The sequence below is a fragment of the Pipistrellus kuhlii genome, unplaced genomic scaffold, assembly GCF_014108245.1.
Source record: "Pipistrellus kuhlii isolate mPipKuh1 unplaced genomic scaffold, mPipKuh1.p scaffold_m20_p_1, whole genome shotgun sequence".
Taxonomy (NCBI): Eukaryota; Metazoa; Chordata; class Mammalia; order Chiroptera; family Vespertilionidae; genus Pipistrellus; species Pipistrellus kuhlii.
In genome coordinates, this window is record NW_023425404.1 from 130,817,494 (window position 1) to 130,845,230 (window position 27,737).

General features: G+C 40.6%; 1 protein-coding gene across 6 annotated transcripts in view; it reads left to right on the forward strand.

Moving 5' to 3' along the window:
• Nucleotides 1-27,737, forward strand: part of PAPSS1 (3'-phosphoadenosine 5'-phosphosulfate synthase 1) — a 115,378-nt gene that overhangs the window by 5,698 nt on the left and 81,943 nt on the right. For all 6 annotated transcript variants that reach the window (XM_036409640.2, XM_036409631.2, XM_036409656.2 and 3 more), the window contains exons 2-5: nt 3,043-3,157; nt 13,807-14,042; nt 18,407-18,545; nt 22,139-22,257. In XM_036409640.2, the coding sequence (XP_036265533.1) occupies nt 3,043-3,157; nt 13,807-14,042; nt 18,407-18,545; nt 22,139-22,257 (609 nt within the window). The remainder of the gene's footprint in view (nt 1-3,042; nt 3,158-13,806; nt 14,043-18,406; nt 18,546-22,138; nt 22,258-27,737) is intronic.

The window sequence follows — 27,737 nt, forward strand, 5'->3', positions numbered from 1 at the left end:
GCCCTTCTGTTGAAGGAAGGTATATATAGATTTACTTAATAGATTATATATATATATATATATATATATATATATATTCTATTAAGTAAATATTTAAATATTTTAAATCTTAAAACAAAAGTTGTGGAGATAAAATATATGTGCAATAGCATGCATAACAGTTGATGGTGATCATATAAACATGCTGGTCATTTGGAGGTTTGGGTTAGGGCCAGAGATCTGCTTCCTGCCATGCAATCCGTGTTGCCACTCATGCATGTATTCGCAAGGCTTAAGTGTAGCCATCTCAAGTTTTCTCAACCTTCAGGAATGTATGGTCTCCACCTTTGCTGTTTGGCTTGGTATCGTTCAAAAACTAATTTCAGTTATCAGTAACTGAACTAAAGGTTTCAGTCATCAATAACTCTGTGAACTAAGGGTTTCTTCTTATTGTATATTACTGTCTCTTCAGTGTTATCCAAATTATGTCTTTGCACACAAAAGGAATGTGCCTGTTACCATTGCAGGAATTCTCTTTAGCAGTCAGTTTAAGGTAGATTGTGGGATGAGTGAGAGAAGTGCAGGTCCTGAATTATTCTTGATATTTGGAATATGCTCTGGGCCTTTACAAATTTCACTTAATGTGGGGCTCTTTATAAAATTAAAATAAAGTCACAAAGCATGGAAGTCTCTATATGCCATGGTAGGAAAACTTAGTTTGCCCCATAGGGAGTGGCTAAAATAACAAAACAGCTCACGTGGAAATTAAGGTGGGTCAGAAAGGAGCACAGGGCCACTTGTGTGTGTGATGAGGACAGCAGTCTGTAGAATGTGTAGCAAAGGTACAGTGGAATATCAGAGGCCATGTGACTCTGTCTAGCCCGGCAACAGGACTGATAGTCATTTAGTCGTGAATTCTTTGAAAATGAATTGCCTAGTTCTGCTGGATTTAAGATTCCGGAATGTTAGTCATCATTTCACTTGCATGTTATGCAGAGAAAAGAAAACATGCTGTAAAATAAATGCCTTGTATCTAACTTTTACTGAATACTGGCAAGGCACAAGAAGAGAAGATGGGCATTATGGAAAAAAACAAAGGACCGTATGTCACTCAGGGCGTCTGATCTGTCTCCTCAAGCAAGTCAAAATATATGCACAAAAAGACATCTAAAAGTATTAAAGGGTCTATAAATAAATAATGACTCCGGTAGTACATATTACAGGGTCTATAACACGTAACTAAGCCATTGAAGACAAAGACGAGGAATGTAGAATCAAAAGGAAATACTAACTTAACTCACTCTTGGTCCTTAGTGAGTCACTCATGTTATATTTTTCTGTTAGAATTATAGGAAGGATTTATTTAGAATGGGTGGAGAAGGAAAAGAAAGGGGGGAGGGGAGTGAGAAGAAGAATGCACATGGAAGTGGCCTTTAGTGCTTTTATGTAGTTCAAGCATATTTTCAGGACCTTGCAGTTTCAGTTGTTTTAAAAAATGCTTTTTGATTTATTCTAAAAAACCAGTAGGAAGGAAAATGTGGCACACCCTTTTTTTAAAGTTTATTTTTTTATTGGAAAATACCAAACATACATAAACAATAAGCCTTCTCATACTCAGACTGCCATATTTGCTGCCTGATTTTTTTTTTTTTTTAATGTAGGAGCATTCTTTTCTAGTGATTAAAGCAAAAGATCTCTGCTTATCTATAATTTTCTCTCAGCCATATCTTCAGTAGATTATTGCTCGTCAGATATTTTTTATACATTCTACTCAGTTTACTAAGGAAAGCAGAAGACATGGTATAGGGCTAAAATGAATTAAAATTCATCCAGATACATGTTTCTTTTTGCCCCAAAGCACTTGGAAAAATTTCCCCAAATAAAATGACCTAGTTAAACCTGTTTTGCAATTATAGGAAACTAACTTGTAGGCACCCTCCTTGTTGCTTCCTCCATTTCCTGTCTTCTCCTCCTCAGGCAGCCTGCCTGGGAGCTAAAACAGGAGGAGGTGTCTCTGCTTCCGAGAGATGCAGATGTCTGTTTGGAAGCCTGTACTTTGTTTAAGACATTGGAAGTGCAGAGCTGGAAAGTTATGTTTGCTTCATCAGCTTATTAGAAAGAAATGGGTTGGGAGACTCATATTAAAATTTTTATAAGTGGTTATTGAACAAATAAATATACTAGAGGCCCGGTGTACGAATTTGTGCACAGCTCAGGGGTCCCTCTGGGTGGCCTGCAGGGATTGGGCTGAAACCCCTCAGTCAACGCCGACTGCAGCTCCTACCTGCCCCTCCCGCTCATCCTATCCTCACTGTGCCTGCCTTGGGCTTGTGCCCAAAGAGTCCCGAAGGGGAGAAGCTGTGGCCTCCAGCCATGAGCCCTGCATCTGTGGCCCTCCCAAGGAAAATGGCCTGTAGGATCAGGCTGAAACCAGCTCTCCGACATCCCTGAGGGGTCCCGGATTGCGATAGGATGCAGGCCAGGCTCAAGGACCCTACCGGTGCACAGTTGGTCTAGGGAGGGACTGTGGGAGGACCCCGGGGTGTGTCTGGCCCATCTCCCTCAGTCAGAGCATCTGCCCCCTACTGGTCAGTGCACGTCATAGCGAGCAGTTGAGCAACCTTAGTATATCATTATCATATTACACTTTGGTGGTTTGGTTGTTCTGCCATTCAGTCCATTTGTGTATTACCCTTTTATTATATAGGATATTGTAAATACATCTATTAATGAGGTGATCAGTGGGGATGGGTTGGGGTGATGTTTGTGGTGTGCCTATTAAAAGAATTGTCCAACTGTGTATGTGGGCAATGAGTGATAGCAAGGCTCAGATGGGCAGAGATGCCTTCCCCTCCTGTATACTGCAGGGTACTGGGAACGGGGAGATGTGGAAAGAGATCTTGAACCTTAGGCACCTCTCAGGCAGATTTTAGAAAAGACTATCTTTGGAAGTTGAAGAGCTGGATGGAAAGATGTTCCTTTACAAAATCCATATGCTTATCTTTTGAACAATTCAAGTGAACAAGAATTCTTTCTTCTCTCCCCCCCCCCCCCTTTTTCCAGGGGATGCAGAGAGCAACTAATGTCACCTATCAAGCTCATCATGTCAGCAGGAACAAGAGAGGCCAGGTGGTGGGGACCAGAGGTGGCTTTCGTGGTTGCACAGTTTGGCTAACAGGTATAGTCAAACGAACCAGGTTATTTCAAAAGCAGTGTATAAACAACCTTGAGCTAGGGTTAAGCATATTTAAATTTTGAGCCCAGTTCTTCTGTCTGGAGTGTCATAACATATAACCAACAAAGTTGTGTAATAACCTATTTCCTTTGGGTAATTTCCCCCCCCCCTATAGAATTGTTAAAATAAATTGATGCACCTTAAAACTACCTTGTAATTGATAACTACATTACATTCTATAGACTTTTGCATGAAAATAAGATCTGGATTCTGCCTTCAAGAAGCTAACAATCCCCTCTTTTATAGATACTCCTGGATGTTATGAGGTGGTATGAAACATGGACACTTTGTAATATTGATTAATTAAATGTAGAAAAATTAATTAAAAAAGAGTTAATAATGTAAACCAAAGAAGAGAAAGAATGAGTGATAGAGATAATTTATTCCTTTCATTCACCTTTTGTCTCTGATTGATTTTTGTGGTGGTTTTGCCAGAGTCTTTGCGCTTAGCCAAAATAGGCTGGGGAGAAGGCAAATTCATACAGATTTTGGAGATAGATTAGGAATTGTGTATTTAATAAACATGTATTCAAAATTTATATACATCTCACCAAATTGTCTACTTAGATTTTATACCTATTCACTCTCCCACTAACAGTGTGGGAAGAAGGTCCATTTTCCAGTGTCTTTGTCAACGTTAGATAGTACCAACCCTAAACATTTGTGCTAATTGTTAAAAACAACATTTCCACTTTGGTTTCAATGTTAGACAATTCTGTTTGTTTTTGTCTGAAAGAATTCAACACTCACATCTTCCCATCTCCTCATTCTTAAGACTGGATTGTTGTTAAATTGCTGTTTTTTTCATAGCTCATGTTTGAACACTTAACATACTGTTCTCCAATCTTAGATTTCTGTAATTGTTTGTAATCGAATTCAGAAAGTAAATTAATTCAGTACTTATCTCACCATCAGTTCTTTTATCATGGCATGCTCACTCATGAATTCTTTCTTTGAGTCAGGTTTCAGTTTCTGTATTTCATTGTTAAATAATTTTGGTAAGATGGTTTTCTGCTAGGTTCTAGGTTCCCTGAATTTTAATTTTCGAGGATGTCTGTCTATTATGACAGCTTGTCTTGCAAAATATATATTTGTGTATTTTTTGTTGTTGTTAATTCTCACCTGAGGATATTTTTCCATGATCTTTTAGAGAGAGTGGAAGAGAGAGGGAAAGACAGAGAGACACATTGATGTGAGAGAAAATATCGATTGGTTTGCCTCCTGCACATGCCCTGATCAGAGCCCAGGGTCGGGAGGAGCCTGCAGCCAAGGTACGGGTCCTTGACCGGAATCAAACCCGGGACCCTTTGGTCTATCCTCTGAGCCAAACCAGCTGGGATGCAAAAAAAAAAAAAAAAAAAAAAAAAAAAAAAAAATATATATATATATATATATATATATATATGGTTCATACTTTCTTTGTCATTACTCCATCGTCTTCTGGTATTAAAAGTTGTGTGAGACAAATATGATCCTCCCCTCCTCCCCTTATTTTTAGTTTTCCTTTTTCATCTGGATACTTGAAGAATTATATCTTTTTCCTGTATTTTCTTTTTAATTTATTTTAATTAATTAATTTATTTTTTATTTTTTTGGACTAAGGAAAGCAAGTTACAGAGGCAAAAGAAGGACCCTTGGAGCTCAAGAGAAAGGAAGCAAAGGGGGAAGGAAAGGAGAAGGAGAGGGGGGGGAGGGGGGGAGGGAGGGAGAGGGAGGGAAAGAGGAAGGAGGGGAAGGCAGAAGGCAGAGGGGAGAGGGGAGAAGGGAGAGGAGAGGGGAGAGGGGACAGGAGGGGGAGGGGAGAGGGGAGAGGGGAGAGGGGAGAGGAGGGAGAGGGGAGAGGGGAGAGGGGAGAGGAGGAGAGGGAGAGGAGGGAGAGGGGAGAGGAGGGAGAGGGGAGAGGAGGGAGAGGGAGAGGGGGGAGAGGGGAGAGGGGGAGAGGGGAGAGGGGAGGAAGACTGAGCCCTTCCCTGTATTTTCTTTTAGAAGTTTTCCCTTTCTCTCATAGGCCCTATATCCTTCTGCAGTTGATTTTTGTGTGTAGTGTGGGGAGGGATCCATTTTTTTTTTATATGGATAATCAGTTGTCCCAAGAGCATATGCATATATTGATGAGGGTATCTGATCTGCAGTGCCAGCCATCATCAGTTTCAACTTACGTGTGCTTGTTTCTGGGCTCTCTGATCTGTTTCATTGGTATACTTGTTGATTCTCCTATGATTACCACACTGTCTTAATTATTATATTTTTATAAGTCTTGGAATCTAGTGGGATAAGTCCTCTTATTCTTTTTAAAAATAATAATAATTATTTTTTTTTGGAGAGAGGGAGGAAGGGGGAGAAAGAGTGAGAACAAGAAGGAGGGGAATAAGGGGGAAGAGAAAGAGAGAGAAAGAGAAAGATCAGTTTGTTGTCCCACTTATTTATGCATTCATTGGTTGTTTCTTGTATGTACCTTGACTGGGTACTATATATCTTGGGGTATCGAGATGATGCTCTGATCAACTGAGCTTCTTGGCTAGGGCTTACCTTATTCATTAGGAATAAGAAGACTTTTTTTTTTTTTTTTTTTTTGTCTCTGTATTATTGTATAAAATTTTTAATCAGTTTTCCAATTTCCCCTAAACCCTGTTAAGATTTAGTTTGGGATTACATTAAATGCAAAGCTCAATTTGGTAGAAAATTGATATTTAGAATATTGAATTTTGGGTACTCTTTTTTTTCTTTTTAAATATACTTTTATTGATTTTAAAGAGGAAGGGAGAGGGAGAGAGTGATAGGAGCATCAAAAATGAGAGAGTGCCCAGATAGGGAGTTGAACTGTGACCTTCTGGATCATAGGTTCATGTTCAATCACTGAGCCATGCCAGCTGGCTGGGTACTCCTTTTCTTGAACATGGTATATTGCACTTTTTTTTTTTTTTTTTTACCACTAATGATGCTTATAAATACTGTTGATCAGCTTTTTAAAAAATATATTTCTATTGATTTTTAGAGAGAGAGGAAGGGGGAGGGATAGAGAGATAGAAACATCAGTGAGAGAGAAACATCACTGATTGTCTGCCTCTTGCATGAGCCCTTCTGGGGATCAAGCCACAACCTGGGCATGTGCCCTGACAGGGAATGGGTCCTTAATCTCTTGATTCTTGGGTTGACACTCCCCCACTGAGCCGGGCTATTAGATTTTTTGGTACTTACATTATGGTCCTGTTGAAGCATAATAATCTCTATTTTGTAAAATCACTGTTTAAAATTTTCTGCTGTTTTTAAATGATCCCTTGTTCTATGTAGTCAACTCAGTTATTTTTTAGACAGTCCCTTATTCTGTAAATTAACTGTTAATTTTTTTTAGCTTAAATGAGTAATAGGAAAGATAAAGTTAGCTGTCTGACCTTGAAGGCTAGCCATCTGATGTAAGAGGCTGGTACTACTCCCTATTAGTTATGTACTATACTCAAGGTTATAAGCTGTCTGCAAAAAATAACTTACACAAAGCTCTTTGTAAAGTCTGCAGAATGTCCGGAACCAAGAAACTGGAAGAGACAAAGAACTGGAAGCATATAAATAGGGAAAGCTTCCTCCATGATTTTTGCTCAGAATTTGACAGAGATATTCTGCTCTAAACTCGCATGTAATAAAGACTCCTAACTAATTGGCTCATTAAGGTGTCCTATATTCCACTTACTGATTTACAATATAACACCATATGTTTTCATAAATGTGTATTTGAAAAGAACATATAGTTTTCTGATGTGTGAATATGTTCATCATATCAAGCTTGGTAATTAACTGTTAAATCTATAGCCTTTATTGATTTTCTTTTTCTTGTTTTTTATGTTGAAAATGGAGGCCCAGATTTCTTTTCTTGTAATTCAGTAGCTTAATTGGGATCTGTCAAAGAATTAGGTGGTTTGTTTGCCATTTTCCTGGAGCATGGTTTGCTTTTCCTTAGATTTTATTTCAGATAAATTTTCTTTTTTTTGTATTTTTACATTGGTTGGTTTAATAGTATCCCAGGACTGCTGAAGCAAATCACTACAAAGTGGGTGGCTTCTAACAACAGAAATTTATCCCTTTGTAGTTCTGGAGGCTAAGAATCTGAGGTCAAGGTTCCTTCTGTATACTCTGTTCCCTGTTTCTCTCCTTGCTTATGGAGGTTGCTGGCAACCCTTGGAGTTCTTTGGTTAGTAGGTGTATTTTATTTGCTTTTACAAGCAAAAATTTATTTATAAAGTTACAGAGGGAGAAGAAGTGAGCCATGGAAGAGGTGAGTCAGCTGGGCTGTGTGGGCTTGGGAAACAAGTCACAGAGGCCAAAGAAGGGCTGTTGGAGTTTAGAAGAAAGAAAGCAAAAAAAAAACTCGCCTGGGGGAATAAGGAGGAGAGTGAGGGAGTAGGAGAGAGAGACAGACAGAGAGATCTCCTATCTTCACAACACCTTCTTTCCTTTTCATGTACCTGTCATATAAGGGCACCAAATATTAGATTTAGGGTCCACTCTAATCCTGTACAACTTTTTTTTTTTTTTAATAAATCTTTATTGTTCATATTATTACAAATGTTCCTCATCTTTCCCCCCCTCCGTTGCTCTCCTCCACCAGGTTCCCACCCCACCCTCTGCCCTTTCCCCACCCCCCATTGTCCTCATCCATAGGTGCACAGTTTATGTTCAGTCCCTTCCCACACCCCCCTCTCCTCTTTTCCCCAAGAATTGTCAGTTCACTCCCCTTCCATACCTCTGATTCTATTATATTCAACAGTTAATATTGTTCATCAGATTTTTTTTTAATTCCCTTAGTTTTTAGATTCACTTGTTGATAGTTACGTATTTGTTGTTCATAATTTTTATCTTTATTTACTTTCTCTTCCGAAATAACCCCTTTCAGCAGTTCATATAATTCTGGTTTGGCAGTGATGAACTCCTTTAGCTTTTTTTTTTATTAGTGAAGCTATTTATCTGGCCTTAACTTATTACATTCACAAATGCCCTATTTCCAATTAGGGTCACATTCTGAGGTTCTATGTAGACATGAATTTTAGGAGGACACTATTCAGTCCAGTACAGCTGGTTTCTCTTCATGAATACCTTGAACAGCATACCTTAGAGCTGGGCTGTCTATCTTGTTTTATTGTTCTTCTGTAACTGCTTTAATAACTTCACATCATTTTTTCTACGTTCACTCTAATCATCTCAATGAATCCTGTGTCAGTAATTCAGTATTCAGTAGTGTCAATTCTTATTTTGTTTCAAATTAAATCCTATCTAATAAAAGAGTAATATGCAAATTGACCATCACTCCAACACACAAGATGGCTGCCCCATGTGGTAAAAGATGGTTGCCCCCATGTGGACACAAGATGGCTGCCACAAGATGGCCAGCAGTGGAGGGCAATTGGGAGGGACAAGGCCTGCAAGGGAGGGCAGTTGTAAGTGATCAGACCAGGAGGGGAGGGCAGTTGGGGGCGATCAAGCCTTCAGGGAAAGGCAATTAGGGGTGACCAGGCCAGCAGAGGAGGGAAGTTGGGGGTTTCTAGGCCTGCAGGGAAGGGCAGTTGTGGGAGACCCATGCCTTCAGGGGAGAGTATTTGGGGGGATCAGGCCTGCAGGGGAGGGCAGTTAGGGGTGATCATGTCTGTAGTGGAGGGCAATTAGGGGTGACCAGGCCTTCAGGGGAGGGCAGTTAGGGGTGACCAGGCCAGCAGGGGAGGGTAATTAGGGGCAATCAGACTGGTAGGGGAGTGGTTAGGGGGTGATCAGGCTGGCAGGCAGAAGTGGTTAGGGGCAATCAGATAGGCAGGCAGGCGAGCAGTTGGGAGCCAGCAGTCCTGGATTGTGAGACTAACAGGATCTGGCCTAAACAGGCAGTCTGACATCCCTCGAGGCTCCTAGATTGGAGAGGGTGCAGGCTGGCCTGAGGGACACCCCTCTTCCATGTGCATGAATTTTGTGCACTGGGCCTCTAAAATTTGTAAAATATATAAATATAATACACATGTGAATAGGCTTTCCTTATAATTTAGGTTGTCTTTATGTTATAACAAGTTTAGATTTTCATGTTTCAGTTTTTTATTTTTGAAATTTGTCGCTCAGCTGGTAGTGCAAAACAACAAAAACGTTAATCTCTTTGTTTCAGTATTATTGCTGTCTCACAATATATTCAAAACCCAGCGGTGTAAAAAACAATTTTAATTTGCTCACCCTTTTGTGGGTAAGGAATTCAGAAGGGCTCAGGAGAGCAGGTAGGTCTTGCTTGGTTGAGGTCACACTGGTGTGGGCTGCAGTCTTCTTAGGGCTCAACTGGGCTGTGTGTGTGAGATGATTCAACTGACAATGCTTGTCAGCTGGGATTTTAGCTAATCACCTGCTTGTGATCCCAGAGTACTGAACAGCTGGTTTTTCTCAAATTAAGTGTTCAAAGAGAAGCTGCATCGCCTTTTTTAGTCCAGTCTTGGCAGTCACACACTGTCATTTTCAGTACATCAGTACATTCTTTTTTTTTAAATTCTGGGATGTAAAGCTCTTCTTAATTTTAGTTGATATACAATATATATATATCAATATATATCAATATATATAAATATATATGTATATATATATATATTTTTTTTTTTAATAGATTTTATTGATTTTTTTACAGAGAGGAAAGGAGAGAAATAGAGAGTCAGAAACATCGATGAGAGAGAAACATCAACCAGCTGCCTCCTGCACACCTCCTACTGGGGATGTGCCCGCAACCAAGGTACATGCCCTTGACTGGAATCGAACCTGGGACCTTTCAGTCCACAGGCTGACACACTATCCATTGAGCCAAATGGGTTTTGGCTACAATATTATATTAATTGCAGGTATACAACAGTGATTTGACATTTATATACCTTATGAAGTGATCACCATGAGAAGTCTAGTAACTGTGATGACTGTATAAAGTTATTATAATATTATTTATTGTGTTTTCTGTGTTGTATTTTGTAGCTCCTTGACTTATTTGTGTTATAATTATAAGTTTGTACCTCCTAATCCCCTTTGCCTTTTTTTCCCCACACCTCTACCACCCAACCCTCTGGCAACTATCAGTTCTTTATACCTATGAGTCTGTTTTGTTTGTTTAGTTTAAAGTTCATTTAGTTAAAATAAACATTCTGACAGGTGTGAGATGATATGTCATTGTTTCACTACATTCTTTTGGCCACAAGTGAGCCCTATGGCCGGCCTAGATTCAAGGGCAGTGATGTGAGAGTGTCAATGTCACATTGTAGAAAACCTTTCAGGATGGGAAATAGCTGTTGTGGCCATCTTTGGAAAATATAACGTTATGCTATACTCATATGAGTTTTTATTGTTGAGATTATTACAGATGTTCCTCTTTTTTCCCCCATTGCCCTCCTCCACCTGGTTCCTGCCCTAGCCCAGGCCTTTAACACCCTATTGTCTGTGTCCATAGGTAATGGATATATTCATATAATATCTTTAATTTCTTCCCACCTTCCCCATATCCCTTCCCTCTGAGAATCGTCAGTCTGTTCCATTTTCATTGCCTCTGAATCTATTTTATTCATCAGTTTATTTTGTTCATTAGATTTCTTATTTGTTTATTTTGATTTTTAGATTTAGTTGTTGATAGGTATGCATTTGCTGTCATTTTGTTCATTTTAAAAAAAAAATCTTTTTCTTCTTCCTCTTCTTAAATAATACCTTCAATATTTCATATAATACTGGTTTGGTAGTGATGAACTCCTTTAGCTTTTTCTTCTCTGTGAAGCTCTTTATCTGATCTTCAATTCTAAATGATAGCTTTGCTGGGTAGAGTAATACTGGTTTTAGGTCCTTGCTATTCATCACTTTGAATATTTCTTGGCACCCCCTTTTGATCTGCATAATTTCTGTTGATAAATCAGCTGGCAGTCGAATGGCCATTCCCTTGTAGGTAACTAACTGTTTTCCCTTTTGCTGCTTTTAAGATTCTCTCTTTGTCTTTAGCCCGTGGCATTTTCATTATGATGTGTCTTGGTATGGTCCTCTTTGGGTTCCTCTTGTTTGGGACTCTCAGTGCTTCCTGGACTTGTAAGTCTATTTCTTTCACCAGAGAGGGGAAGTTTTCTGTCATTATTTTTTCAAGTAGATTTTCAATATCTTGCTCTCCCTTTTTCTTCAGGCACCCCCATAATGTGAATGTTGGTATGCTTAAAGTTGTCCCAGCGACTCCTTACACTATCTTCATGTTTTTGGATTCTTTTTTCTTTTTGCTCTTCTGGTTGGGTGTTTTTTGCTTTCTCATATTTCAAATCATTGATTTGATTCTCCAAATCCTCTATTCTACTCTTGAATCCCTATATATTATTCTTTATTTCAGTCAGTGTATTGTTAATTCTGATTGGTCCTTTTCTATTTTTTTGGGGGGTGGGGGGTGGTTTCTAGAAGATTCTTGAGGAACCTTATAATCATGGTTTTGAATTCTATATTCAGTAGTTTGCTTTCTTCCATTTCTTTCATTTGTGACATGTTTCTTTTTCTCTGCATTTTGGCTGCTTCCTCTGTTTGTTTCTATGCATTGGGTAGAGCTACTATATCTCCTTCAGCTGGTAGAGTGGCCTTGTATAGTAGGTGTTCCAAAGGGCCTAGTGGCTCAGCTGGGAGCTCTAGGTGCACCTCTTTGTGGCCTGTGAGCACAGTCTTGTTGTAGTTGAGACTTGATTGCTGTTGGTTTTACAGGGAGGAATTAACCTCCAGGCCAAGTGGCTGTGAGGACCAGCTGCACCTACAGTGAGAGAGCTGCTGTGCAGAAGACACCCCTATGAGCAGGACTTGCTTCAGTGGGGCTATGGTGCTCACTGAGTCGGTGCCTTATGGATGTGAAGAGTTGTAATCTGATATGGCCTGACATTGACCATTGGGTACCCTGGCTCTTGGATCTCCAGGGAGGTGCAAAGTCAGCTACTGCCTGGTGCTACCAGGTTGGAGCTACAGAGAGATCTGCAGATTCCTCCTCTTTTGTATTAGGTTTGAGAGCATGGCAGACTGGTGCTGGTGCCAGTCTTGGGCCTTTTATTGATAGGTTTGGGGCTCCCTGACCCAGCTATAGCTTGTTTGAGAGATTTTAGCCCGAGCAAGGACAGGCCATTCATATGCAAAAGCCACGCACACAGCTTGGGTGGCATTGTAAATTGGATGAGGCAGGGTCTTAGGGAATCACCAGGGTGGAGCAAACAGAAATGGCTGCCACTCAGCCCTGCACCAGGGAGGTCCCAGCATAGGAATTATCATCCCTGCAAGCACCTCCATCTGGGAGAAAGCCACCCTGAGTTCCTGCCCTGATGCCAGACAATCCAGTTCCTCCTCGCATGTATCTATGGTCCCCAGAGCCTCGCCTTAGTGCTGGAGCTCAGAGGAAGTAGGACCTTATAAGTTCAGTTTGTGGTGCTGGCCTTTTAAGAGGAACAACTGTAACTCCAGCAGCCTCTGTGTCACTGAGCCCCAGTCTGCACTGGTTTTTACAGCTTGTAATTCTTACTGCCCTTAGAGACTTATTTTCCCAGCTCTGGAACCCTGGCCTGGGGATCTGGCGTGGGGCTGGGACTCCTTGCTTCTTTGGGTGGCCTCTGCATAGATGATCTCCCTCCTGATTAAAAGTGACCCAAGTGGGTGCTGGACTGACCCATTATGGGCCTCCACACCTCCAGCAGTCTCAGTGTGCTTTTCTTCTTTACTTCTCTAGTTGTAGGACTTCCATTCAGCCAGCTTTCTGGCAGTTCTGGATGCTGGTTGTTCTGTATTTTAATTGTAATTTTGATGTGGCTCTTCATATAAGTTTTTAATGTTTAAAACAATTAGTTTTGAATTAATCCTCTCAACATATCTTTTTTCTTTCTTTTTTTTCAGTTAGTCTTCCATACTACCACGACTTCTTTCCAGAATGTCAGTACATTAGTCTTCAATATTCTGTCTCTTGCTTCATAGCTACTTTAGTTATGAATTCTACAATTACACATTCCCCAAGGTGGCAAGTATGAGTGCATAAATGTGCTCTTTCATTCGTTCCTTCTTGTTGGTTAGTGAAGTAACATCATTGGTAGAGGCAAGTGGGTTGAAATGAGGATATTCTTTCAAGGTTAATTATGTTATAAATTGGATTCCCAGATACTTTTATCTATCAGAGGTGATGATCTTGGGATATAGAGGTAACAATAATATTTCACTTACTTTTGTCTTTTCTTTTTCTTCTCCTGTCAGAAGTAATTTGGGCATACTGAAGTAATGTGGGCAGCTTTAGAATAGTGGTAACAAGAAGACAAAGGGAATACCTATCCAACCTTGTCTAATATTAAAATTGGTTAAGCTCTTTGAAGTTCATCAGTGATTTCTAGGACACCTTTGGGCATAGATAGAGGAGTTATTAAAAACATAAGTGATTATTATATTTAAACTACAGATATTTTTCTAGCTTAGAGGTAAATCTTATAGAGAAATATTTGTAAGGTTGTTACTGAGAGACTGCTGTGAATAATGAATGTAATTAAGTCTGTATTAAAATTCTTTATTACTAACTCATCCTTCTGATTTGATGAATGACATCTCTGTGTACTGTGTAATTTTAGGCTTATCTGGAGCAGGGAAGACCACCGTGAGCATGGCTTTGGAGGAGTACTTAGTTTGCCATGGTATTCCATGCTATACTTTGGATGGTGACAACATTCGTCAAGGCCTCAATAAAAATCTTGGCTTTAGTCCTGAAGACAGAGAAGAGAACGTGCGACGCATTGCAGAAGTGGCTAAGTTGTTTGCAGATGCTGGCTTAGTATGCATCACAAGTTTCATATCGCCTTATACTCAGGTATGTGACTTTGGGCTAAATACATGTATTGGGAACATGGCAAATAGTTTCAGCATTAACATTTGCTTTGAGGCTAAATCCAAATTAAAAAGAATTAACCTACCACATTTTTGTGCCATGACTTTTCTGAGTAAACTCATTTTTTATAAAACCTGCTATAAACTCTTTCCCCCAAAAAGTGTAACCAAAGTCATTGTCTTTAAGCCAAGCTGACTTTTTAATTCAGTATGCCTATAGAAAATACTCAGCGGGTATCAAATACCAGGAGAAATCTTGTTTCTTAGCATGTGTTCTACCGTGTTAGCTTCTTTGCTCAAAATTCTTTTTTTTTTTTTTTTAATATATTTTATTGATTTATTGATTGACAGAGAGGAAGGGAGAGAGATAGAGTTAGAAACATCGATGAGAGAGAGTCATCGATCAGCTGCCTCTTGCACACCTCCTACTGGGGATATGCCCGCAACCAAGGCACATGCCCTTGACCGGAATCGAACCTGGGACCCTTCAGTCCCCAAGCCGACGCTCTATCCATTGAGCCAAACCGGTCCCGGCTCAAAATTATTAAGATCCGTCTTTCATCATATTCTTCTTACGTCAGAGACCATAGCAACATTGGATGACTATTTTGTATTTCTCTGAAAATCTCTTTTTCTCACTGCAAGATTTTTGTTTCTCCCATCTGAGAGGCACTCTTCTCCTTCCTGCTATCCCCCTCTTCTCAGCATCACCCAGTCCTGTTCATGCTTTGAGATTCAGATATCTCCTCCTCCATGAATACCTTCCTTTTCTTAAGAACCTCAGGCTTTGTTGGGTGCCTCTCTGTAGTGTCCTCATTATTGTACTTTAACACATTGTTAGTTATAAATACCAGTTCCTTGGTTGGTGGTGATTATGTCAGCAGCAGCAGCAGAGGTAGTGGTAGCAAAAATATTAGTGATAATAGACCTAACATTCATTGAACTGTTGCTTTGTACTAGTAACTGTTTTATAGTGCTCATTTAGTACTTGTCACCCAGTAGGGAAGGTAGAGGTGAGGAAACAGGTGTAAATTACCAACCACAGCAGGTGTTTGCATCCACACAGTGCCCCTGGAGCCCATGCTCTTCTCTGCAGTTCTTTGCTGCCTCTTGGGGCTGGGACTACATCTTATTTATCTTTGCAATATTGATGCCACGCGATGTTCTTGGAACACAGTAGATATTTAATGTTTGTTAGGTGATAGCTCCTTAGGAAGCCCAGATGTCAAAGAAGAGGCAAGTTCGTTTAGTGATTAACGGCAAGGGCTTTGGAAACAGACACAGTGGGCTGAGATGTCAGCTCTTTCTATTGCAGTTATGACCCTGGCCAGTTTACTTAACCTTCCTAAGCTCTGATAATGCTTGCCTCATAAGGTTGCTCTGAAGATTGCATTCAAAGCTCTCAGCAAAAATTTTGTTGCTCTCATCTCTTGAAGCATTAAGAATGAGGTTTGGATGGTGCTTAGGACAAATGAGAATCTGTGTTACCATTGGGATAGAATAATGTAATATAGGACATGTGCATTTTTCCATGTCACCACTGAACTTGAGCGTCTTCGTTCTAAAATAAACCTAATCATTCCTGTCAAGGAGTTGGTATGCTAGGTAATCTGGGAGGAACATACAGATGTGAACAGTCATAATGTCTTGAGGCAAGTGAAGAGGTGAATGGGTCTAGTAATAATTAATGTCGTTTTTAAACATTCGTTTAAAATCTTGCTTGGCGTTGACTTGTATTGACATAACCTTCAAATACGTGGTATCTACAGAACGTGTGAAGTGCAATTAACAAGTTTTGCTTGAAAAAGTTTGTTTGGTTTGGTTTTTGTTGCAAAACTAGGGCTAAGAAGATGGCGGATGAAGAGCATATTCGGCACTGCATGCTTTATGAGTTCCAATTAGGAAGAAAAACAAGTGAGGCTGCAAAAAACATCTGTAGTGCTCTTGGTCATGATGCAGTTAGCGCCAGAAAATGCCAGCGTTGGTTTGAGAAATTTCGCGAGGGAAATTTTTTGTTAGATGCTAAGAGTGGTCGAGGCCTTGTGTCCAATTTTGATCAAGAAGCTCTTCAAGCTCTTTTGGTGCAAAATCCTCAAATTACCCAACAAGAGCTTGCGACAACTTTAAATTGTTCACAAAAAACAATTTCCAATCAATTGCGTGCACTTGGCAAAGTCCAAAAGTTTGGAAAATGGGTTCCTCATGAGTTGACCGACAACAACCGTAATCAAAGAGTCACAATTTGCAGTTCGCTCCTCTCTTGTCAAAACCGTTTGCCGTTTTTAGAGCAAATTGTTACCGGAGATGAAGAATGGGTGCTGTATGTTAATTTGAAAAGGTGGCCTCAATGGTTGGACAAAAATGAGGCTCCGCAGCCCACGCCAAAACCTGACTTGCATGCGAAAAAAGTGATGTTGTGTGTTTGGTGGAATTTTAAAGGAATTCTTCATTATGAACTTTTACCATCTAACCAAACCATTACAAGTGCAGTCTATAGTGCCCAACTGGAAAGGTTAGCCCAAGCTTTAAGAGAAAAAGAACCCGCGCTGATTAATCGGAAGGGCGTAATTCTTCACCACGATAATGCACGACCGCATACTGCAAGAATCACTGCTGAAAAACTGCGCCAGTTGGAATGGGAAGTTCTCCCTCAACTTGCATATTCTCCATTCTCCTGATATTGCCCCTTCCAATTACCATTTGTTTCGTTCTTTGCAAAACTTTCTTCTTGGAAAAAAAATTTAATAATGAAGAATGCCTCAAAAATGCATTGACCGAATTTTTTGCATCAAAATCACAAGAATTTTACACCAGAGGGATTCAAATGCTTCCTGAGCGTTGGGCACAAGTAGTAGAAAACAACGGCAACTATATTGTTGATTAAGTTTTATTGTATTGTTTAAATAAATTCGATTTAAAAAGTATTAGAAAACGACATTAATTATTACTAGACCTAATATATAAGAAGTTCTGTGGAAGATTCACAGATGAGGCGCCGCAAGTGAGTCACAAAGGATGAATCAGAGTAAACCAGTTAGACTGGAGGGTGCAGGCTGTTTCAGACACAGGGGTTACAAAGGCATGGAAATGTGAGGGCATTTGGCCTTTGGAGGACTCTAGGTTGGTAAAGCTGCTGTGCAGGGTGAATGTGAGGGGAGATGAAGCTAGAGCAATTTGCAGACCCTTGGGGTAGTTAACAGTTCAAGAATGTTGGGGAATGTTGTCATTGAGTTTGCACCTTAGTGAGGAACCTTTGAACCTGGATGAGAATGTCCTGGAGGTGGAAGACTGGTTAGGAGGCATTTGGGAATGGACATATTGAAGGGCTGGTGAGCCATTAGCAATAGCAGACTTGGTGTCTGGTTAATTATTGCTTCTTCTTTTTTTTTTTTTTTTTTTTTTTTGCAGGGAGAGCAGCTAAGGAGTGAAGGCTTTTGCTTTCTGATTAAAGATGGAATTATTAAGTTAGAAAATACAGGATAGAAAGGGAGAGGTTGAGTATTCACTTCAGGTGGGTTAGATTTAAAGTGCTAATGGAGATGATCATGGGAACATTGGTTCTGGAGCCCAGGAAAGTAGAATTGAGATGCAGGTTTAATTATCATTCACTTCCTTAGTTGAAACCTAAATAAAGTTGAGTATACAGAAGAGCGTACAGAATGAGAGGAGGGCTGCTGATGGAAACTCGAGCACCTTCTTTGAAAGGATAGCTGGAGCAGTAAGATCACAACTTAGTAATCACTCTGCCAGACACTATGGCTATAAAGCTAGTGAAATGATTTTAATATATGGGAATAAGATCTATGACAGAGGTACATGGTGGGTACATCTGGGAAGCTGGAGAGAGCAAGGACCCTCAGTTTGGGCATGCCCGGGAGGCCTCCTGGAGGATGCCACCTTGGGGATATGCTGTGAGGGAGCACCTTGCGTTAGCCAGAAGAGTGGGTGTGTGGAGAGGTGTTCCTGCCAGGGAGGTGGTAAGAGCATACGCCCAAACATCTATAGATGAGGGGTTTGCATCTGGCAAGTGAATAAACTAGCCTCAGACTTCTGAATGGCCCTCGTGTAGGCTGAGGTTGGACATTAGGGAGAGGCCTGATGATCCTGTATTCAAGCTGTGCTCTGGCTCAGGTTCCTCATACAATCAAATGGAAGTTTTTATGGGGCATCTGTTACTTTTCCCTCCTTGAATTCCCCCAACATCTCATTTTAAGAATTGTATGCTTTTAAAAATTGTTATGGATTTTATCTAATGTATTTATTTTTTTACTCATCTTTGATATTCATATAGTACTTTTGATTTGTATACACACTTTTTATTGTTCTGTACCCATCTTTTTTTCTAAGGATCGCAACAATGCGAGGCAGATCCACGAGGGTGCGAGTTTACCTTTCTTTGAAGTATTTGTTGATGCTCCTCTGCATGTTTGTGAACAGAGGGACGTCAAAGGTCTCTATAAAAAAGCACGGGCTGGAGAAATTAAAGGTAAGTAACATTTCCCCCCAGTTTCTCTTCGCTTAGATACTTTATCTTACTATATCAATTTCATATCTTTTATAAGAGATTGGGGATATCTAAATGACTTGGAGCTTCTTGAGAGAGAAAGTGGGTCTTAATACACGGTGGTAGCTCTCAGACCCAGGAGAGGAACTGGCACTTGTATTCACAGTGACTATCACTGATCCGGTTGGAATCCTAATCAGAAGACAGAATTTTAGAGTGTTGGGACTTTGGGGGCTGGTGGAAACTCCTTGGTATAATTAGCTGCCTGGCATTAGATGGGATATCAAAGGCGAGCTGCTGCTATTACAGCCCTTTGTTCCATTGATAATGTAGAACATTTCAGAGCCAGTGGGAAAAATGCCTGAATTTTAAGCATCCTGAGAGCAAGAACAATGTCTTGTTCTTGTGCTTGGAATGATGGCTTATTCATTCTATGTACAATTGTTGAATTGGATTGGATTAACATATCACTGTTTTCACAAAATATACACACCTTGCTTTTTAGGTTTTATGGTCTTCTCCAAGAGTTTCAGCTGTGATGAGCATTTGGACATAGAAGGAGACATTTAGATCTCGTCTGCTGTGGCCTTTGATATCAATTATATTATTTATCTTCTAGACAACTTTGACATTAGTCCTGTTCTATTATTAACAGAAATAGAGCACATGCAGTGTTAAAAAGAAAAAAATCAAAGGTAGATTACACAGTCAACCTCATATAGGAATCAATGATTCATGCAGGTAGCTTTTGTTTACCTCCCTCACAGGAAGTGCGATTGCCTGGGACTTTCGCAGGAGTTCCAGGAGCTCTGTGAATTATAGATGGTGGCATTCAGCTTCTGGGTCTGAAAAGGAAAAGGTGGAATGAGAAGGAAAATGCTTGTCATTCTGGGCTCTTCTGTATTTTGGACATGGGGAAACTTTAGCGGTTGGGTCAAAATCCTCCTGCTGTGGGAAATCTGGGTCCTTGGGCCAGGTTGGGGTCCTGTCCTGCCCCATGGAGACTCAGTTTCAATTGGTAAGCTGTCACTTGTTTGACTCAAAAAGCACAGGATAATGTGTGACCATGGGAGGGAAACCAATTTCACCCCTTAACTTCTATATCACTCTCTCCCTGTTGAAGGGCAGTTTGTTGTAATAGAGTTTTGACGAAGAGAAGCAAAATGTGTCCAGGATCCTGAAGTCTACATTTTTTACTTTTTTAATTGTCGTTGGTTTTGTTTTGTAAAGATGTTTCATTGAGGGAGGTAGATGTGTCTGCTGGGCTGGAGTAAACGACTTGAAAGCAGGGACACCACCTTGTGTGTTTTCATAATGTTAGAGGGTAGCACAGTGGCCCAAAGCGTAATGCCTGGCAAACACATAGTAAATGCTTTTCAGATGGATTAGAAGGGGGAGTGGAAATCAGATGACAACACCCATTTATCAACCCTTGCTATTTGCTTTTGGCAAGGAATATATTTGGAGTTGGGGATGTAATGATGAATAAGATTTTATCTAAAGTTCCTTGAGTCACTTTGAATTTGTATTCTACATCTGAGAGTGTGTTTGTATTAGCTTAGTTTTCTATGTGTTACTTGTTTAATTTCCTGTTCTCAATGCTTTTGTGCACACATTGATAAGATGCTCCTCAGGTTAAAATATGTATGTATGTGTACCCACATTTATTTTAGGTTTCCTATGGTGCTGGAGTTCTGATTGTTCATTTGTTTGATATATAAATGATAAATTTGATAATAAAAATTTCTTGTTAGATGACACTTAAAAAGGTACTTGTTAGTGTTGTTTTGGGGCCTTGATGATATACATTCAAGGACAGATGAAATTGCATACATCCAGCAGGTCTCAGGATTTTATAGGTCATTTGGCTTTTATTAAACTGTAAATATATCACTCTATCAGCCATTCTAATGCCTAGAGTATTTTCATGATTATTGCTCATGTAGTTATTAACTGCTGAAATATAAATGTTTTTCTTACAGTGTTAGTGTATTATCCTCATCTACGGGGTAAGTTAGCTTGGAAGAGAATTCCTCGACTAGTAGAATGTTAAGCCAAGTTTTCTAACATACTGATTGTCAAGCTTTACTGCTTGACAATTAGCATTACTTGTAGGAATTTATAAAACTCTAGTGCCAATGCTGTCCCTAGACTCATGAAATCAGAATCTCATGGGAATAGGACACAATGATCCCAGTGTATGGCCACATTCGAGAATCAGAGCTTAAGAACTAGGGTTTTAACCAGAATTATTCCTCCCTCCCTCCCGGCTGTTTTATTGTGACTCACCACTAAATACTGCTGGAAATGTTAGTAAATCAGAAATTTATTCCTGGGTTTAGGACTTCATGTGATACTTAGAAATATTAGATAGGAAAAAAGTGAAATAAGAGGACACTATAGACTTGTAGTGTATATTTAGAACACTTTTGGGAACTGTACCTCTTAATAGTAATGATGTTAAATTCATGTTCATCCTTCTAATCCAAGGCTTACCTAAGCATTCCAAGGTGGGCAGGCCTTGAATGACTTATGTGTGTGGGTGGTGCAGAAGTGGGAGACAGGAAGAACGGGTCTTCAGCTCAGCTAGCCCATTCTGGGAAAACATCACGTGTTCTTTATTTTCTTGGCAGTCACAATGGGAGAATCTTAAATAGTGGTTAATAACTAAATTTGATTGTGAGATACATTTTGTGATAGAACAGGATTGCCCTCCTGGTTTGTGTTTTGTTTAAGCTAAGAGTGGTTAATTTGTCTTGCCTGAACACTTAAGCTGGTGGCAAGGGGGAGCCTGCATAATCTCTGTGGACAGACTGATCAGGTGTTCGTTTCTGCATTGAGAGGAAAAACCTTACCAATTTTAGTTTCATGCCTAGAGTAGAGGTACTATATTCTGTATTTCTGTGGAGAAATGAGGTGCTCCTTTTGCCTGGTGTTAATTCCTGTGTCTTCACAGGCAGTTTAGACATTTAAAAAGAAAAAAAAAAAAAGCAGAAGTATAGTTGATCCTCATTAATTGAAGAGTCCATATTTGCGGGTTGGCTTACTCACTAAAATTTATTTGTAACCCCCACATGTGTACTGACGGCACTTTAGCAGTCATTTGTGGACATGCGCAGAGAGGCAAAAATTTAGTCATCCGGAGCACACATTCCTAATTGAAGTTGAACAAGGTGACATTTGGTCTTTGTTTCCTCTATCATACTGTAAAGAAGTGTCCTTTTTGTGGCTTATTTAGTATCATGGTTTTTGCATTTCTGGGGTGCTTTTTGTTGATGATTTTGCTGTTTAAAGTGGCCCCAAGCCTAGTGCTGAATTGCAGTCTAGTAAGTTCAGGAAGGCTGCCATGTGCCTTACAGAGAAATGTGTGTTAGATATACTTCATTCCCGCAAGCATGAGTTAGAATGCTGTTGGTCATGAGTTCAGTGATAATGAATGAACAATATACACTTTATGAATGCATAATAATCTGGCCACTCAGTGTGTGTGTGTGTGTGTGTGTGTGTGTGTGTGTGTGTGTTTGTGTGTGTGCTTTTAATTTCTGCCTTCCTTTATTATCTGGTACCTTTTATAGGTTTCACCGGGATTGATTCTGAATATGAAAAGCCAGAGGCCCCTGAGCTGGTGCTGAAGACAGACTCCTGTGATGTGAATGACTGTGTCCAGCAGGTTGTGGAGCTTCTGCAGGAGCGGGTAAGAGGAGGACAGAGCGGGAATCACCAGAGGACTGTTTCTATTTATAGCATACCCAGGACACACCCCCCCCCCCCCCCCCGCAAAAGTGGAGGTAATGTGGAGGAATGTCTGTATTTTTAAATTCTTTATAGTGTCAACGGTTTTCTGTATGTATAGGTTGCTGTGCTAGGTATTGGGGGCGGGGGAGGGGATACACTGTGTATGCACAATATATGAAATACCTATCAGTGTAACCTACAGGAGGCTTGAGAGCCAGTAATCTTTTATTTTACCAGTAATTTTACCACAGAAGTACCTAACAGAGAAAACTCAGCCTTGACTTATTCGTCTTTACAACTTGGCATTATTATATATTTTTTTCAGTTAAGATACATAAGGGCATACCATGGTAGCTAGCGTATTCTTTGAACCTGGGAGGCTTTGGAGGGGGAGGTTTCTGTGTCCTCACATGCATCAGCAGATCCTGGGCCAGGAGTTCCTCCACCTCCCTCCCTTTGGCACCATATTTGCTTCTACCCCTTCCCCACATACAGGGGATCCTGGGAGGCTTTCCTGTCCTTCCCTGTCAGCTTACGGCCTGTGTTTTGTGAGCCAAGGGTGCAGGGAGATAGGAGAGTTTGATGCCTGTGCACCACTGAGGAGAGCTCACTCTCAAGTCTCCAGACCTGCTTCCAATCTTTCTTCTGAGCAGCTGTTGTAGGCCTGACTGTGAGTGAGTGCCGAATCCCTGGTGTCTGGGCTCCCAGTCATACTGGTCCTTGCTCAGCCTTTTGCATTTTAAAAGCATTTTAGCTGTTTCTTCCTTTCTGCCTTTATTGCAGTATTTTCTTGCTCTCATGCTCTACTAAAGGGAGCAGTAGGTCATGTGTCTTGTCTTCTCTTGGTGGGACTTGTCACTCGTCGGGAGCAGTTCATGCCACTGCAATAGGACTTCTGCTCTGTGACAGCCTTAGGGAAGTCTAGGATTTCATAGATTAGCTGGTCTTTCCTCTTCTAGAAGCTGCTCTACTTGGGTATTTTTTTCCTACCTTGTCTTCTAGCTCACTGATGTGGCCCTCTGCTTCTTCTAGTCTACTCTTGATGCTTTCTATTGAGTTCTTTAGAGCAGCGATGTCATTTTTCGTTTCTTCTTGGTTCTTCTTCATTTCCTCTTGGTTCTTACACGTATTGTCGAATTTGTCTTCTATTCTTTTCATCCACCTTATGACCATTTCTCTGAATTCTTTCTCTGACAGGTTGCCTGCCTCCATTTCGTTTACTTCTTTTGCTGGTGAGGCCTGCTTTTCTTTCATAGGTGGGCTGTTTCTTTGCCTCCCCATGCTCTTTCTTATCTGGGTGTCTGGTTATGTAGTTCTCTCTCTCCTTATCCCAGGCGAAATCTGACCTTTCTGTGAGAGAGCGTAGAGCTCCTCTGAATCTGCATGCTTGCGCCACATGGGGACCAGTGTTCTCGGGTTCACAGCTGTTCAGTGGGTGCCGTAGTTGTAGATTCCCAGGGCTTTTCAGGTTTCCAATAACATCCACTTTCCCCTTCAAGATGGCGTGGTCTCTGCATTGAGCCAGTTGCTCCGGGAGGAAACCCAGCAGCAGTGGGGACTGCCCAGTCAGGGGAGCCCTGCCCAGCAGTCTCCGAGCAGTCCCCCACTGTCTCCTGGAGTATAGCTGTCCTTCAATTCACCAACAAACACTCCCTGTGTAACCACATACTCTCCCTTTATTTTCTCACACACACACACTATCTTGCAGTCTGCCTTCCCATTGGCAACTATCTTCTTTCCTGGCCTTTCCTCTTGTTACATGTTCTGCTGCAGAACTTCTGTTCCATTTTCAGCACATTGGTTTTTTTATAGTGTTTAAAAATTTGTTTGAAAATCATAAATATTAATTCCAAGTCATGTTTGTTGCAACTGTTTTCAGTATTTTTCTTTTTCATTTGATTGTATTTTTGTTTGCATTTTTTGTACATCTAACCTATCTTTTTAAAAAATATATATTTTATTGATTTTTTTGGAGAGAAGAAGGGAGAAGGATAGAGAGTTAGAAACATCGATGAGAGAGAAACATCGACCAGCTGCCTCCTGCACACCCCCTACTAGAGATGTGCCTGCAACCAAAGTACTGCCCTTGACCAGAATCGAACCTGGGACCCTTCAGTCCACAGGCTGACGTTCTATCCCCTGAGCCAAACCAGTTTTGGCCCAACCTATCTTTTGTACTTAGATTTGTCATTATCAATGTTAGAAAGTTGTACATGATTTTATTTTCTGTTACTTTAGATCACTGTTTCCCAAACTTTTGACATATGTATACCCCTTCTATAATTTTCGTAACACTGAGTACCCCTTGTACTCATGAGAACGTAGAATTAGGCACAGCTAAGCACAGTGAAGTGCATGTTTCCACCAAACTCCAGTGCAATGCATACCCCCACCAAACTCTTCCCATACCCCTGGGTGTATGGGTACCACACTTTGGGAAACACTGCTTTAGATGATCTTTTTTTATATTTTACTAAAGGCCCGGTGCATGAAATTCGTGCACAGAGGTGGGGTGTCCCTGAGCCCAGCCTGCACCCTCTCCAAATTGGGACCCATTGAGGGATGTCCCACTGCCCATTTAGGTCCGATCCCACTGGGCAGTTGGACATTCCTCTCACAATCCAGGATTGCTGGCTCCCAACTGCTCGTCTGCCTGACTTCCTGATTATTCCTAACCACTTCTGCCTGATAGCCTGATCACCCTCTAACCACTCCCCTGCCATCCTGATTGATGTCTAACTGCTCCCCTGCCAGCCTGTTTGACTCCAACTTCCCTCCTCTGCGGGGTTGATCGCCTCCAACTGCCCTCCCTTGCTTGCCTGATCACCCACAACTGCCCTCCCCTGCTGGACATCTTGTAGTGGCCATCTTGTGTTCACATGAAGGCAGGATCTTTGGCCACATGGGGGCAGCCATCTCGTGTGTTGGAGTGATGGTCAATCTGCACATTACTCTTTTATTAGATAGATTAGAGGCCTGGTGCATGGGTGGGGGGCAGCTGGTTTGCCCTGAAGAATATTCTGGATCAGGGTGGGAGTTCCCTTGGGATGTGGGGCAGCCTGAGTGAGGGGCCTCTAGTGGTTTGCAGGCTGGCCATACCCCCTGGTGACCCAAGCGAAGGCCCTGGTATCTGGAATTTATTTACCTTCTACAATTGAAACTTTGTAGCCTGGAGTGGATCCAAGCCTCCTGCTTGCTCTGTGGGTGGCAGCCATTTCTATTGGGACTTATGTACCTTCTATAATTGAAAACTTTGTAGCCTTAAGGGCCAGGGTGTGCAGAAAGCTTTGCTTCTTCCATTGCAGTAGTCAACCCTAGCGTCCTGCTCTTTCCAGCTCTGTGGCTGCTGCCATTTCTGTTTGGATTTGTTTACCTTCTATAATTGCAATTTTGTAACCTTAAATGGAGGCTTAGGCCTGCAAGGGCAAGCGGAAAGCTTGGCTTTCTCCATTGCCTGGGAAACCCAAGCCTCTCCTGCTCTCTGTGGCTGTAGCCATCTTGGTTGGGTTTATTTGCATACTCACTCTGATTGGCTGATGGGTGTGGTTTGTTGGCATGGCTTGGTGTAGCAGAGTGATGAGGTAGTTAATTTGCATATTATTCTTTTATTAGGTAGGATTAGTGATTCTGAAGTGTTTTTCTCTAATAAAACCTCAGAAACTTACTCATAGATGCTAATATATAATTATAGGAAGATCATGAGTCCCTAAAGCCATTTTATAGATTACAGATAATTGCAGGTAGTTCAGACATTTATAAGTGGTTATTCTTACTGTGTGATGGTTCCACGGGTCTCTCTCTCCTTCTCTTCTTTTCTTCCTGCAATTCCTAGCCTCTTCTTTGGGTCCTATTTACAATAGAACTTTTTTGTTGGGGGAGGGGCATTTTTTTTTTTTTTGTTCTTAAAAAATGTTATTTTGAGAAAATTTTTCAATTCTTTGTAAGTTTAAAAACAGCACAGATAGCCGAAACCGGTTTGGCTCAATGGATAGAGTGTCGGCTTGGGGACTGAAAGGTCCCAGGTTCGATTCTGGTCAAGGGCATGTACCTTGGTTGCGGGCATATCCCCAGTAGGGGGTGTGCAAGAGGCAGCGGATCGATGATTCTCTCCCATCGATGTTTCTAACTCTCTCTCTCTCTCCCTTCCTCTCTATACAAAATCAATAAAATATATTTTAAAAAAAATAGCACAGATAATTCCTGTAATTCCTTCACCCAACTTCCTCTTGTTACCATATTATGTGAACATAGATCATTTCTGAGGAATAAGAAATTAACCTTGGGTATGATACTAGAAACTACAACTATGAACTTTACAAGTTTTTCCACTAAAATGCTTTCCTGTTCCAGGCTTCAGAATCTCATGCTGTATGTAGAGTTAAATTGTTCTTTGACCATGATTCTATAAAATGAAAATACAGACTTGTATCTATAATTTATAAGACTGCAAGATTTTTTCCCTTATGATTAAAAATGAGAGTAAACTGCTACTGTACAATTTTAGGCTCCTACTATTTATATTCTCTCTAACTGGTCACCCAGCATCCAGTTTTGTATGCCTTTTATTCCATCCTAGACTGTTCGCAGAATTATCTTTCTAAAGGGTAGTCTAATATTTTTTTGTTTTTACTCTAAAACGTATATTGATTTCCCCCCATTGCTTATAGAATTAAGGTGATTCGTATTCAGTCTGGTACCAAGCTACATATTTTGTTATTGTCCTTATGTATTTCACCATGGTATTATTTCCCTCCCCCCTCCATCCTATAATCCCTCCCTCCTTCTTTCCTTTCCTTTCTTCCCTTTCTCTCTTTCTTTCTCCTTTCCTCCCTCCCTCTCTCCTATGCCATTGCTTACCTAAGTCTGTGTTCTATAGTATTAATTAATGTGTCATTCCTAATTAATGATTATACTAATTGCCTTTTCTTTTATACAGATCTTAGTCTATATTATGCCTGCTAGATGATCTGGTAATTGTCATTCAAGGTTGGAAAATAGGGCCAGATATGAAATTAGAAGCTACTGATTACTAATTATACTGGACATATATGCAAGGCTTTGTATCTTAAAATTTTCCTTTAAAATTGATTTTTAGAGAGATAGAGATAGAGAAGAAAGAGAGAAAGAGAAAGGGAGGGAGAGAAAGAGAGAGAGAGGGAGAGGGAGAGAGAGAGAGAGAGAGAGAGAGAGAGAGAGAGAGAGAGAGAGAGAGAGAGAGAGAGAGAGAGAGAGACATGGATTTGTTGTTTCACTTATTTATGCATTCACTGGTTGATTCTTGTATGTGCCCTGATAGGATCAAACCCACAACTGTGGCATATGTGAACAGTGCTCTAACGATATGAGCTACCCAGCCAAGGCAAGGCTTTATGTCTTTTAAAATATTTGTTTTGATAGCTAAACTCTGAGGGAAAATGGCCTTCCTCTTAGTTTAACTTG